At 47.2% G+C, this 15,911-nt stretch overlaps 1 protein-coding gene across 2 annotated transcripts in view; it reads right to left on the reverse strand.

The window, feature by feature from the left end:
- Window positions 1-14,383, reverse strand: part of SVEP1 (sushi, von Willebrand factor type A, EGF and pentraxin domain containing 1) — a 170,449-nt gene extending 156,066 nt beyond the window's left edge. For both annotated transcript variants that reach the window (XM_074994688.1, XM_074994687.1), the window contains exon 1: window positions 13,793-14,383. In XM_074994688.1, the coding sequence (XP_074850789.1) occupies window positions 13,793-14,299 (507 nt within the window). In that variant the 5' untranslated portion in view covers window positions 14,300-14,383. The remainder of the gene's footprint in view (window positions 1-13,792) is intronic.
- Between the last annotated feature and the right edge of the window lie 1,528 nt (window positions 14,384-15,911).

The following is a 15,911-nucleotide window of genomic DNA, read 5'->3' on the forward strand; positions in this document are numbered from 1 at the left end:
TTATCTGATGGAGCTGAGCCACATGGATTACATTTTTCTCCACAAACATTTGCCAGGTATTTTTATTTCATAAAATTTGTATCATCTTCCTCTCCCACCAATTCCCTCAGAAAACTCCTGTAAACATCACTTGTACTCTAAAAATTTCAACCTTCGTTTATATAAGTAGTATATTAAACCCTGTCCCTACCCTAAAAGCATTTATGTACAAGTAATTTTATTCATGCCCCCATTATCCCCATGAGGTTACTCACACATATAAAGTAAAGCATGAGTTTTTCAGGACCAGGTCTGGAGTTTTTGAACATGAGAACTCAAGAGATTTATTTGGGATTTGAATAGTACCTATTTCTCAAAACCACTGAAAATGTACAACTGCTCTTGTCTCTGTATTCAGCATTTCTGAAAATGAGGTCCAGAATTACTTGCCTAATTGAACATGTGGCCTGTACCATAATTTTAGCAAATTAATTTTAAAAGACCAACCAAAATATAATTAAATGGTCACAATGCTGGTTAACTTCTGCATTGCATCAGTAGAAAGCCTTTTTCTTTAACCTTCTTTCAAGTTTTAAGTACCGAGTGGAGGTATTGGATTGTTTCAACAATCCTTTAACTCCGACCACAAAATTAAACATTCTTTTCACATTAGCAAAAAGTTATTACCATCTGCATTGTATTCTGTCTCAGTTCAGCGTGTACAAGTATCTGGCAGACCAGCCATCTCCCTGTGCCAGAAATAGCCCTCAGAATTATAAAAATGTAGTCTTGTGCAACCAAGTTAGTACACAAAATCCAGCTCTAGAAATTCCGCAGTTAGGACAGATGATTCTTATGAGAATTCCAGGGTTAGTTGCCTATGTTTTCAATATTAATTTAGGGTTTGTGAAAGGTATGGGATCGGCAGCATCTGAGACTAAAGACTTCTCATCTACTGAACAGGTACTGTACAGGCACTGCTTCTACGATTTGCCCTGCCTCAGAAGGGAGTGAATAGCTTAGTGTCCATTTCTGTTCAATAATTGGCCTTTGCCAACTAAAATGCCATTTGTGATTTCCTGTCTGTGAAGAAATGAACTGAGATTGATTAATTCAGCTCAGAGAATCATCAGATAACATCTCTCAGCCCTGGCATTCTGGGATGGAGTCATGTTAGCAGGGTTGCTGCCTGTCAGTTTCCACGTTATCTTAAACACCAAAATAACCTTACCCCTGCATGTTCAGTATTCCTTCATGCCAACATCTACAGGACTCCTTAAAGGTAGCCTAGGGAATACCTAGAAAATACTGAGCTACTACAATCAGTTGTGGTAACTGTGAAGTGTTTTAGAGAGTGATTCCTATACTTCTTTGCATCTTACTGCCAATCCACGGAGCCACTTGCCCTTTCTGTACCAATAGGGTGTTTATCTTACCTAGTTTGTAACCTGCGAGCAACAAGATGATGAACAAATCCTCGGTCTAATTCAGTCATCTCAAGGTCTCCATCACTAAGTCAATTGAGACATTAATACCAGTGCCTGGTGTAGTGGAGTGGTTCTAGCCTTTCTATGACTCAGCTACTCATCTGTCAATTAGGAATCACGCTTCTCAACCTCACAGAGTATCCAGGAGGCTCAAATAATGTTTGTTAAAGTTTGCTCTGAGTATGTTAGAGGCAATAGAAGTTCAAAGTATTGTCAGCTGATTTCAACCCCCTTTTTGGTTCACTTGTCACTGCTGTTTTGTCTGCTAGAGGATGGATCATCACCAAAGGTTTTCAAACCTCTACATCAAAGGTGTTCAAACTTTTTCTTTTCCAGGCCCCTCCAAAACACTATAACAGCTCCATGGCCCACCTGTGCCACAGCTCTTTTCTGCACATAAAAGCAGGGCTGCTTTAAGGGATACCAAGCAGGTCAGTTATTTAGGGTGCCATGCCACAGGGTGCCCCGCAAAAGATATGTTGCTCAGGCTTTTGCTTCAGCTCCAGGTGCTGGGCTCAGGGCTATATGCTTAGGTTTTCTGCCCTGGGTCCCAGCAACTGGAATACTGGTCCGTCTTGATGGACCCACTGAACCAGCAGGTGCAAGACACCTGGCTGAGAACGACTGTTCTACTTTTTTAGGTTTCTCCCATTGAAAAGAGGAGCTGATGTTGGTAGCTGTTGGTTCTGACATCTGCTTGAAAATTTGCATTAACATCTCAGACAGACTGCTGCTGTCACACATCTGGACAGGGACAATGAGAATAAATGAAATCAGGCAGGTCTGTTTTATTTGGTTTTCTCAAGATTCTTTCCCCTGCATTATCCAGGGAGATATTCACTCTAAAGAATGCCATTCCTTCCCAACATGTAAATGCAGGCACATAGCTCCTTCTCCACATTTCTTCAATCAGAGCAGTGTGCACAAATTAAGGACAGTACATTGCCTTAAATGCCTATAGATTAGAACATTAATAACATAGGAAAAGGGCTCGTTTCCAGATAAAAACCAATCACTGCTATTATTTTCATAAAGTGATAGGTTAAGCCTGTTGCAGTGTTCTATTACAGTACTATCTCAGTTAAACCAACTCACTTACACAGATATAATCAATTAATCTGACGCTGTTGTTACAGTAATTCTGAATGACTGAATTTTCAGAGTATCAGGGAGATAGCTGTGTTGGTCTGTATCTTCGAGAACAACAAGAAGTCTTGTGGCACCTTATAGACTAACAGATAGTTTGGAGCAGAAGCTTTCGTGGGCAAATACCCACTTCATCAGATGCATGAGTGGCGAGGGGAGGGGCGGTGTTCCAGAGGGGTATTTAAAGAGTGCGGTCTCAGTAAAAGGGAGGGCCAGAGCTGACAAGGTCTATTCAGCAAGGTGGAAATGGCCCATTATCAGAAGTATGTATCAAAAGAGGAAAAACAAGTCAGATAAGACAGGGGGATATGGGCCCATTGTCAGAGATTAATGGGGAGATATGTACACCCAGGGCAGAGGTATGTGCTTACCACGTGCAGGCCAAATGGGTCTCTGCACATGCATTGTCCTTTATTGACCTGTTCTCATCTTTTTGCTTTTTTTCCTGTCATCCCCATCTCCCTCAATTTTCTTCTTAAAGCCAGTTCTTTACTGCTTCCAGCTTTGGGAAGAAATATTGCCACAGTGTGGGATATTGCTACAGATCTCTTGCCTGTTTGAACTACAGAAAATGGCATATTCTCTGTAACCTGATGTTTTGAGATCAAGATTTAAACACTTCAGCAGCCCAGCCAGAGGTTATGGGTCTGTGACAGGAGTAGCAGGGTGGGGTAGGTTCTATGGCCTGTGTTATACAAGAGGTCAAACTATATGATCATGATGGGTCCTTCTGGCTTTAAACTCCACGAGAATCCTACCTGCTTACTGGACAGACCAATGAGATGGATCAAACAGGAAAGGGCTTCTGAAATACACAGGGTTCTCTGTCATAGCACCAAATTAACTTCATGCGTGGGTTTACGCTGAAAAGTAACTCTGTCAGAGTGGCATTGTGGGCGCACAGTAGAGTTCCTTGCTTTTTGTATCTCAGTCTACAAGTAAACAAATGCATACTTTTAAAAACTGTCAGCCTTGCAATCGCAACCGCGCATCTTAAGAGTTAAGCTGGGTTCTCACCTACCTTTCCCTATCACAACCACCCTAACACTTTCTAGTGGCTATGGTGGGCCCCCAGTGAGACCTCTGCAACATTCTGTTGATGATGCACAAGATGGCAAAGAAACCCCAGCTCACTCAATATTACATACAGGGTGAACATGAGAACTGGAAGGGACCTCAAGAGGCAACCAAGTCCAGTCCTCTGCCCTCACTGCAGAGCCAGGCACCATCTAGATCTGGGGTCAGCAACCTTTCTGAAGGGGTGTAACAAAATTTGACCTTTTGACCTTGATGTACCATGAGAGTGCTGGTGATACTTTTCAAAGTCACTAGGAGTCCTACTTACAACATTAATAAATAAATAAAGCATGTCAGTTTGCTCTATAATTCTTAGGAGTAATGCTGTAAAAATACAGTTATATTTAGGGCTTCAGAACAATGAGGTCAAATATCAACAACAAAAAAACATTAATTTGCCTTTGAACACAAACCTCCCGATGCCCATACTCTGATGGGGGCTCTGGCCCCAGCCCCACGCTGCAGAGATGGCTCCAGGTAGAGGTACATCTGGTGTAAGGAAGGGGGGGGCTCTGAAACTTGCTGTGGAGGGGGCTCCAGGGAGTAGGGGCCTCTGCAGCAGGGGCTCCAGCCCTGGTCCTGCACCATGGCAGGGACAATGGGAGGTAGAGGGGGCCCTGACCTCACAGCAGGGGCTCCGGCTCCAGCCTCACGCCCTGGTGGAGGCTCTAGCCCCAGACTTAGCCCTGTGTGGCAGCGGGGTCCTTCACAATGGAGCTCTGGCTCCAGACCCTGCTCCATGCTCCCACCCCCTCCCATGCTGTATGGGAGAGAGAAGTGGGGCCAGAGCCCTCACCACATGCCTCTCTAAATCGGCTCACATGCTGAAAGCAGCAAGCGTGCCAGGGATTGCCAACCCCTGCTCCAGATCATCCCTGACAGATGTTTACGTAACCTGCTTTTAAATGTCTCCAATGATGGAGAATCCACAACTTCCCTTGGAAATTTATTAGCAGAATGGTTTATTTATGAAAACGATGAGTAATATCTGTTGTCAATAACACCTGCAAATATGACTCTAAATACACACACAGAGCAGAGTAAAAGTGCGCCATTTGTACATAGTTTTCAGAACAGAACTGTGCTTTCAAAACACAAGACAAAAATATGTGAAACTAAACTGGAACATAATTATCTCTAAAAGATGCTGAGCTTGAAATCTGATCATCAAGGATAGCGCAATAGATAATAACAACACTAAGTTTATGTTTTTGACATCAAGAAGAAACAAAAACTGCACAAACTTATTTAAACAAACACTAAATAGGCATTAAAATTGTTTACTTTAATAGATGTGGCTACATTCTTTTGTAAGCCACTGTTTGTCATGTTTGTTAATTGGATAACAGCAAGACACTGAATTTGACATACTGGCTTGTTCTACATTATTAAGATCAGGTTAGAAGATAAAAGCCAGATTTAGTTTAAAAGGACCAGATGCATTTAGAAAGAGAGAGGGCTTGTCATATAATTCTGCAGACACTGGCCCAAATTTTCTACTGGAGTAAAGCGGCAAAGCTCCATAGAAGTCAAAGCAACTATGCTGACATGCCACAGCTGAGGATTTGGCCTTTTAAAATTTAATAATCAGCAACACAAAATACTTCTAAATAACTCCCTCAATTATTGTTGTACAGCAGTGGTGGGCAACCTGCAGGCAGCCTGAGGACAGCATGCAGTGCATCAGGGTTCTATTTGAGGCCCATGCATTCCCCGCCCCCTGCCTGCCCCTCAGCTCTTATACACACTAGGGGCCTTGCATTTACTTATCTTCCTGCATCCTCCCAGCACTTCTGGAGCCCTGTGAATCAGCTGATTTGTGGTAGGAGAGAGGGATAGGAGTGGGGATGGAGTGTGAACCAGATGATTCACAGTGCTCCAGAAATGTTGGGAGGGAGGGGGAAAAGGAGGGACAAGGCACACTCAGAGGAGGAGGGAGGGAAGAGGGTGTGTGGGGAAATGGAGGGAAATTGTGGAGTGGCGGCAGGGCCTCCAGCGGAGGGGAGGGTCAAGCAGCTCCTGTCAAAATAAGAAGAGACACGCATTTAAAGCAAGGGCACCCTGATTGCACACAACATTGTGAGAACCGTGCACGTCCTCTGCTGCTTTATGTGACTTCTGCCGGCAGTTTAATTGTCCCCTAATAACAGATCGCTGTGTGTTGACAAAGGCACAATAAAGAGGAAGACTCAAGTAAAATATGCTTAATCTTATTCGTGGGGCCTGATTGCAATCTGGCCGCTCACTGAGATGAAGTAGGGCCATTTGTGTGGCCCACTCACTAGCCTTGGTTGCCCATTGCTGCTGTACAGTGTCCCTTGTAATAGTTCGACCTGCATTAATGTCTACATTTACATTAATTCTTTAACTCAGCAACACTGCACAGCTATATTTCTTTTTTCCATTTTAGACATTAACTGCATTTTCATGTCCAGAAAAAAGAATACCCTGTGACTGTCATTATTCTCAGTGAATGATTTCTCAAGAGGCTACTGCCAATTAGTCTCTCAATTAATCCATACTTTCAGAGTGTTTTATCCATAATGAGTAAGTGGTCACGCTATTTTCTGTAAATAAATCTTTGCAGCATAACTTCAAGACAAACAAAAGTGAACACAAATCATTCACTGTTTAAGACTGACAAAGAAGAAGCGATAAGGCAGTCCAGTAGCACTTTAAAGACTAACAAAATAATTTATAAGGTGGTGAGCTTTTGTGGGACAGACCCACTTCTTCCAGACCATAGCCATAACAGAACAGACTCAATATTTAGAGTCTTAAGTGCTACAGGACTGCCTTTTCATTTCCTCTTTGTCAGCCTTAAACAGTGAATGATTTGTGTTCACTCGTTTGCCTCAAAGTTATGCTGCAAAGATTTATTTACAAGGGCCTTAAATATTGTGTCTGTTCTGGTATGGCTTCAGTCTGAAGAAGTGGGTCTGTCCCACGTAAGCTCACCACCTAATAAATTATTTTGTTAGTCTTTAAAGTGCTGCAGGACTGCCTTTTTGTTTTGATAGAATATAGACTAACACGACTATCTCTCTGTTCCTATTCAAAGAGGAAATGGTTTCCCTGTGTCAGAGCAACTTTCACTGCACATATGTAACTTCACATCTATGCATGAACAGCAAGAAGAGAACACACCTCTGACACTTCTGCATAAGCAGTCGAACATATCCAGAGCTGAAATAACTGAGTACCCAACACTTGTATAGACTTCAATCACTTTTCAGGTTCAGAACTTTCAAGGTGCCAAGTCCCTGAATTCATTCTGAAATGAATGGGAGTTAAATGTGACATGTATCTTCCAGGCACACTACTGAGCTCCCTATGTTTTCAGTTAATATATTCTTTACAGTGTTAACATAACAACGTAAAAAATTTAGGTCAAATTCTGATCCTACTAAAATCAACAGGAGTTTTGCCATTGACCTGAATAAGGTTTTGGCCATTATGGGGTAAAAGACTTCACCAGAAAACCTTCTAAGAACATTTTGATGTGGTGTGTGATTTTGTGTGCAAATGGGACTGCAGAAATGACTTTCAAATTCCAATACACTTTCTTGCTCTATTTACCACACAACCATGCATCAGATCAGAAGTTAGAATCATAGAATCCTAGGGCTGGAAGGGACCTAGTCTAGTCTAGATGTCATCTAGTCTAGACCCCAGCCTAAAGCAGGACCAATCCCAACTAAATCATCCCAGCCAGGACTTTGCCAAGCTGGGACTTAGCAAACCTCTAGGGATGGAGATTCCACCACCTCTTTTGGTAACACATTCCAGTGCTTCACCACCCTTCTAGTGAAACAGATTTTCCTAATATCCAACCTACACTTCTCCCTCTGTTGTAACAACAAAAATTACTACAAAACCGCCAGCAGAGAACTGAAGCATGAGCCCGCCAGAGCCCCACCATCCCTGGTGGGGGTTCCAAAGCAGAAGACCAAGGAATTCAGCTCTGGGCAGGGAGCCTGTAACCTGAGCCCCACTGCCCAGGGCTGAAGCTGCAGCCAGAGTCCCACCATCAAACAGTTGGGCAGCAGAGCTCAGACTTCAGCCAGGGGCCTCAGCAAGTCTAATGCCAGACTTCTGATGACTGCATCAAAACAGAGTCATAATCCACTTGGAGGTCTGGATCTGCAGCTTGAGAACTGCTGCATTAGACTACACTGACTCCTGACATCAAAGACAGTGTAAATCTTTGGCTACGTCTACACTAACCCCTTGTTTTGAAAGAGGCATGGTAATGAGCAAGATTGGAAGATGCTGATGAGGTGTTCCCATGAATATGCAGTGCCTCTTTAGCATAACGGTGGCCACGGCAATTTGAAAGTATTGCTGTCAAATCACGTGCTGCCCGTGTAGACAGGGGCCTTTTGAAAGGGCCCCCCAGTCTTTGAAAGCCCCTTATTCCTAAAACCAAATAGGAATATGGGACTTTTGAAGATTGGGGGGTCATTCTGAAAGGCCCCCATCTACAGGGGTGGCATGCAATTCGAAAGCAGCACATTTGAATTGCCGCAGCCACCATTATGTTAGTGAGGTGCTGCATATTCATGGAAGCCCCTCATTAGCATCTTCCCACCTCGCTCATTACCGTGCCCCTTTTGAAAAGAAGGGGCTAGTGCAGACGTAGCCTTTAAGTAGAAGAGAACCTTTCACTTTTTTGTATGAGGAAGAGACACAAAAGTTTTGGAGGCAGCATTATATGACATACAGTATATTAAAAGGTGCAGCACTCCTTTCAGGGGATTCTAAAACAATGCTTCAGTTACCGTATTTGCTGAGGCAGACAAGTGAAGTCAGTGACAAACATGTCATACCATGGTTCATTTACCTTCTAATCTGAAAGATTTATAGATAACACCACACATGACTTGTAACTGTATCTGGGAGCCTGGAATTGTTTACCTAGGACTCATTAATTATTTCAAGGGCACTTGGTTTTGTTTAACATACTCTGCAAACTGGAAAAGTGGATTCTGTATTTCATTTTATGAAAGATACTGAGAACAGAAAAAAAATGGGTCCAACAAGGGGGAGAAAAAAGACAAAAAAATCACAGCTAATAGAGAAAGTGGCTAAAAATAGAGATAAAAGCATAATCATTGAGACCACGAAAAGGAAGCTGATTGTTACGCTGATGTGTATTTTCCTAAGTTCACGTCAACAGTGGTATTTTAAACATAATAAAATCTTCTTTCTCAAGTTCTTCGAAAGGAGTGTATTCCCAAAGTTGTAATTTATCTGACAGAAGGAAGACATCCAACATAAAATCTCAGCATAGTACTTACTCTTTGTAACCCAGAGTGGGGATTCTGTTAGTTCAATGAACATGCCGAATTGTCATTTCTTCTCAATACACTGCCACAACATAAAGTGATACTTTCCAGGTTATTATCAAGCTCATGAAGAAACCATAGAACACAGCAATACTATTGTACCCATGGAATATATTATTTCGTTGTGCTTGTATAATGTAACCTAACCTGTGTATAATCTAAAGGTTTTGCTTGCTTATCTTTAAAAACAGATTTAATCAGGATTACATGGCAAGGAAAATTGATTGCATGGAAGTGTAACATACTTAAATTTTATATACAATATAATTATTTTAAGGTTAATACTTTAAACTTTTTAGAAAATTGTCAGGATATTGAGCTTACAACATAGCTGAATTTTGCAATCACAGAATTACCTTATGGCTTTATTTTTTAAAAATGTGATTTACACATATGACACAGGAGCCCACTACAAGTGAGCATTATATTCTGTTACCAGATATGCGAAGCAGGAGGATGGAATAATTTAACCTGGCAGTGCTGAGCTCCACACTGGCTCAAACCCTTTTTATTTCCTTTCAAAGCAAAATTCCAGCTGAAATCAACAAGAACCCCGTTTAAATTAACAATGCATACAATCCATGCAGAGAATTTGTCAAACACCCAGATGCAGAGAAGAGCAGATACTGAGTCTTACCTGCTCTGCAATAACTAAAATGTTTACCTACCTACAGGGCCGTTCTGCGGGGGGAGTTGGTTCTGGGGCAACCCCCAGTGCCCCTGGCATAAGGTCCAAGACAACCCACCCCTGTTCCAGCCCCATTCTGCCTCCTTACTTCTTCTCCCCCCCCCACTGCCCAGACGACAGGGCCTGGGGATTACGTGGGGCCGAGAGTGGCAGAGGCAGCACCTCCCCTCCCCCTCACCAAACGCAAATGGGAGGTGGGAGCAGCAGCCTGTTCCACGCTGCTGCACTGTGCCACCCTCCCTCCCAGCCCACTGTGCCCTGCGTCTTCGCAGACAGAGGGAACAGGAGGGAGGCTCTGCTTCCTGCCGCTGCAGAGAAGCAAGGCGCCCTGGGGCCAGGAGGTCAGCATGGCACAGCAGGGAGGAACAGGCTGCCATTCATGCTGCCTGCATGATGAGTGCAGGGGAAGGGAGGCAACCGGTAACCCCTACTGCCTCCGCAACCTAACCCTCGGCCACAAGTAAGCCCCAGTCCTCCCGGACATAGGATGGTTTGGGATGGCTGCCGCAGGGCCCTCAAAAGTATGGGGGGGCTGAGACAGCTGCCCCAGTTCATCCAGCAGATGGGCCAGCTCTGCCTACATACAGTATATATAAACATGTTCTGCTTTTCTTATCTAGACAGATATAGGCATAGGATAAAATCTTCAGGGCATCTAAGTCCCATTTTCAAAATAACCTAGGAGACAATTTCGGCACTTAGCATACTTCCACCCTACAAAAACAAAACAAACCACACTGCTGTGACAGCTATGTGGGTGTGGATGTGTGTGTACAGGTGGGTGCCCAGTAGGTGTATGCCTGGTGCCTATGTGCACAGATGTGTGCCCAGTAGGTGTCTGCCTCGCAAGGTTGGAGGGTTTTAAATTTCAGGCACCACCTCAACAAGAAATGGCCACAGAGTTACTTTTCTCTCTGTGGCAGAAGTCAGTTGACTCAGACTCTGAGACTCACTGGCCATTATAGCTGTATCTTTAAAGGCATAAATCACCTTCTGTTTCAACTTCTGAAACAGGATTTAGAAACCTAAGGTGCTCAGTAAGGTATTTTTGAAAATTTTACTCATGTTGTGCAGCTAAACGTAACAGAAAATCAAATGGATATATATGTAAACTACCCAGCCCATTATAAGGACTCTTTTACATACTTTGTTTTATCTAACGCTTAACTTCCTCACCCCACACCTCCCTCCTGCTGCCCCTCTGCTCTTCTGATTTGCCAACCTTGATGATAATTTTTCTGATATGTTAACCTTGATAACAATTTTTGGACCTCTGTGCTTTATATATTGAGTCTGTTCTGGTATGGCTATGATCTGAAGAAGTGGGTCTGTCCCACGAAAGCTCATCACCTAATAAATTATTTTGTTAGTCTTTAAAGTCTTACATGACTGCTTTTTTCTTTTGATAGAATACAGACTAACACGACTATCTGTCACTATGTAAATGTTAATATTCATGTCGATATTTGTTATTAGCAATATTATTTACACAATATATTATTTAGTTTCACAATAGTCTTTGATCCCCTTAAGATGCAGACCCCTTGCACAAATGAATGCACATGCTTCTATTCAGTGAGTTTATACACACACAAACATTCATGCACACACCCCAGTCCAGTGGTTTTCAACCAGTGGGCCGTGGCACACTGGTATGCCATGAGAACTGTCCAAGTGTGCTTTGAAATTATGTCAATTTCCCCTTGCTGTGGTTCTTTGCAGAGCAACCATGAGGGGGAAATGCTGACCCCACAGGCTCTGGTTTGCAATGGGAGGCAGCTGAAATGCTGCTTCCTTGCCTGAAAAACCTAGCAAGGAGCCCAACCCCACTCCCTGCTGTGGCAAAGGGGATGGAGGGAGACCCAGAGCCTGTTGGAGCCAGGATGAGGTTTAAATGCTGCATCCTGGCTCAGAAGGCTGGTGGGGACGGGAGCCTGCTTCCAGTGGTTACTCGTTTACTCAACATCTCTAGCACGCTGTTGAGAAGATATTGAAATGCGTCTGAGCTCGCTGTCTAAGACATTCTATTCTGTGGCAGATTTGAAACATGAATGTATTTGATCCTTGTTTAGCTTGCATGTTGCAAACTTCTCTAGTAAGACTGTAACCATAGCAAATGTAAGTAAATGTGACCTTTACGAGCAATCAATTATGCTGAAAAAAGTGTGTATATTGTGGAATTGTTCGTTTGATTGAAGTGTGCTGGGTTACTGAAAAAGTTGGGAACTACTGCCCTGATTTACTCTCGAGTAACCATACAGTACTTACCCTAATGTAACTGAGGACAGAATTACTGTCAATATGCGCACATATTACACTTGTTCATGTGTGCAAATGCATGTGGGAAAACCTCACCCCATAAACTCCATGAGAGTTTTGACATTCACTTCAGCAGCTCAAAGATTTTATCCGTACCGTTCTAGACAGTTTACATACATTACACATTATATGAAGTTATACTTTACATATGAATTATTCAGTTAAATATATAGAAACACATGAACAGCATCAGGTGAGAAAGAAAACACCTATGTTAACTGGTGATAGATTTTGCACAGTATGTGTCTCTTTCTAGGTGTGGATGTGCATAGTGTGTTTCTGCATTTATAACCTCCTGTGAGTTCATACTGAATATGCTGTCAGCGGTGTGTTAAGGTGTATAGGCACTGAAGGCAAGTGTGCTCACAAGGTATGCGTCCTGTAGCTATGTGTCCATGTTGGTGGGTGTGAATGTGTCTTGTCTATGCACATTCAGGCAGGTATATGACAAGTAGGTATGAGCTGTGTGGGTGTGCCTGGATGCACAGGTGAGTGGTTGTCTAGTGGCTATATGCCCACAGGTGAGCGTGCACCCAGGGTGCGGGTATCTGGTGGATGTCCACTCAGAGATGGGGGTGCACCCAGGTAAGTGGGTGCCTGGTGGGTGTGTGCTCATTGGTGGGTGCTCGTCCACGGGTGGATATGACCCCCCAGGCTGGGTACCCAGAGGCTGTAAGACCATGGGGTGGATACCCAGCAGGCTGTGCACACAGGGGGTGTTTGTGCACCAAGGGGGTGGGTGCCCAGTGACTGAGCACCCAGAAGGGGTCTGTTTGCCCAGAAGTGGTGCACCCAAAGGGTGAGTGCCTGCTCGGCAGCTGCGTACCTGGTAGGGATGTGCCCACTAGCAGTGCACCCAAGCAGTGGGTGCATGGTAAGTGGGTGCTCAGGGAGGTTGATGTGCACCCGGGGTGGATGCCCAAGAGGTGGGCGTTCCTGTTTGTTGTGCTCCCAGTGATGGGTGCCAGCAGCTGGGTGCTTGCCATGGGATTTGTGCAAGCCCAGGAGTGCTTACCTATCACAGGGTGCCAGTAGGGGTTGCTTGCCCAAGTGTTGTGCTGGCCCAGGGATGGGTACCTGGGAGGGGTTGTGGGCTCAGAGGTGGGTGCCTACCAGAGAGGATGCTTGCCCAGGAGTTGCTAACCAACGGGGGTTACTCACACTGGGCTGGGTGCTCAGGAAATGGGTGCCTGGTGGGTGGTGCCTGCCCAGGAGGTGAGTGCCCTGGATGTGGATGCCTGCCCGGGATATGGGTGCTTGGCAGGGGGTGGTTGCCTGCCTGGAGGTGGGTGCCTAGCAGGGGGTGGATGTCCCGGCAGGAGGTGGGTGCATGCCCAGAAGTGGGTGCCCAGCAGGGGTGGATGACTGCCTGGAAGGTGGGTTTCCCAGAAGGGGGTGAGTGTCTGCCTGAAGGTGGGTGCCCGGCAGGGTTGCCCTGCGGAGGGGGGAGAGGGGTGCCCGGCAGGGTCTGGATGCCTGCCCAGAAAGTAGGTGCCCAGAAGGTGGGTGTCCCCGCAAGGAGGTGGGTGCCCGGCAGGGGTGAGTGCCTGCCCGGGAGGTGGGTGCTGCAGCAGGACGTCAGTGCCTGCCCAGGAGATGGGTGTCCTGGGGCGGGGTAATGCTCTCCTGGGAAGTGGGTGTCCCGCCTGGGGCGGGTGCCTGCCTGGGAAGTGAGTGCCTGTCCAGGGGGGTGGCTGCCCAGCAGGGGTCGGTGTCCCGCCCGGGGGTGGGTGCCCGCCGCCCCTTACCGCCGCCTGCTGGAAGGCGCCCTTGGTGTAGGTGCCGCCGCCGCGGTAGGTGATGGCCGGGATCTCGCGGCTGAGCAGCGCGCACTTGTGCTGGCGCGCGCGGCGCTGCGAGATGTAGTCCACGCGCGGCACCACGTTGCTCTTGGAGGAGAAGGTGACGATGGCCACGCGCGTGGCGGCCGGCACCACCGGGAAGTCGGAGAGCAGCTTCCTGACGAAGCGCAGCTCGCTGAGGAAGTTGGCGGGCCCCACGCTCGAGGACTCGTCCACCAGGAAGACCAGCTCCAGCCGCCCGCTGCGCTCGCGCAGCCGCCGCACCTGGCGCTTGAAGGAGCGGCCCAGGCGCTCCACCTTGGCGGCCGTGGTGTCCGGCGGCGGCAGGGGCAGCGGCAGCGGCAGGGCCCCCCGCGAGGCGGCCAGGGCCAGGGCGGTGAAGTTGAGCGGCGGCGGCGGCGGCGGCTGCGCGCCCGCCCAGCCCAGCGCCAGGAGAGCCAGCAGGGGCCACATGGTGCGCTCGGGTCTCAGCTCCCGGCGCTCTGCCCCCTGCGCTGCAGGGCGCGCGGCCCCCGCTGCTCGCCGCCTCCTGGCGGGCAGGAAGGGGGCAGGCGAGATCAGCGCAGCTGCTCCCGTCCCCCCCCGCCGCGGGGCTCCGCTGGCCGCCGACTGGATTCCGCGGCCCCCGGCGCGCGCAGCCCGGCCGCCTGCCCGACGCAAACGCGGCGGCCCCGAGCGCCTGATGGTTGCCATATGTCTGGCGCGCGGCGGCGCGGGGGGAACCGAGCCAGACCCAGGAGCGCCGCGCTCATTGGGAACGCGGCGCGGCGAGGGGGGAGAGGAGGGAGCCGCTTTCCGCTCTCGGGGCAGAGCCGTGCGCGCTCTGCTGCGCGGGAGGGAGCCTTCGGCACCGGCTGGGAGGCAGAGCTCCTCCGGCCAGCGCCCGGCTCTGCTACAGCGGCCTCCCTGACCAAGCCGCCACTGGCGGTTGTGTGTGACTCAGTTTCCCCAGCTGTGCTGGGGGATAGATGCGCCTTCATTGGATGCGGGTGTTCAGACGCAAGGGTTTATGGGGCCCGACCGCTACCCCGAAAGACACATCTTCACAACATCGGCCATCTACTCCCAGGGAAAAAGGCTGCCCCGCGATAAGCAAGGGGCAGGGTTGCTGCAACTTTGCCAGGCTGTGGACTAATGTGTTAGAGGGAGACTCCCTCATGAGCCTGCTGTCCCCCACCCCTCCAAACACCTGTACCTACAGCTGCACACTTGGGCCCACCTGGTGGCATAGATTGTTTTAAAACCACTGACTCGGGTTATTGTCCTTTGCTGCGTCCAAGGAGCTAAACCTCCATGGATCACTGGAATCTTGCATTAGTTCACATGGTTCATTTAGTCTCCTTCAGTACCTTCACTTAGATGTAAATTACATATGAGCATTTACTACTCCATCACTTACCTGTAGTCATTGCCAACTGCAATATTCCAGAGCAATATTGTCCAGGTAACTAGGGGCTGTACAGATGGGACATTGATGCCACAGGTGCTCTCTTTAGATTGGGTATGGTTATCTCCCGGTTAGGGGGGAAAAAAAACGCTACTTGGAATGAACATGGCACATACATGCAAATACAATAGGGGCTCGACATTCATGAGTGGCCTCCCTTCCCCGGGGCTCTGGGGCTTTGAGCGCCAGCGGCTGCTGTGGGTTCCCTGGGGCTCTGGAGCAGGGAGCACCCACACTGTTGCTTCCCAGGGCTCTGAGCACCCTCCCCGCATTCGTGAAAAATCAACATTGGCGAGGCACACAGAACCCTCGCAAATGTTGAGACCCTACTGTATCTGTTACTCTTACATTCACACAGTGCTTTACAACCTAAAATGCTTCACAAACACAAAATGTGTTCATATAACCACTTCACCACTGAAACAACAACCTCTGGAGAAGCTACAGGACATTTGCCACACAACATGCTATATATCAAAAGTGTTTGGTGACTTGCTTTAGCGGGCAGACGTCTGCACCTCTTCAAAACACACAACCACAATTGACACTAACAGCTTGTCTACACAGAGTGGTTAATCTGCATCTTTTTTAAGTTAATCCAGTTTGAAAGGCTTATGT

The sequence above is a fragment of the Carettochelys insculpta genome, chromosome 5 (genome assembly GCF_033958435.1).
Source record: "Carettochelys insculpta isolate YL-2023 chromosome 5, ASM3395843v1, whole genome shotgun sequence".
In the NCBI taxonomy this organism is placed as follows: Eukaryota; Metazoa; Chordata; order Testudines; family Carettochelyidae; genus Carettochelys; species Carettochelys insculpta.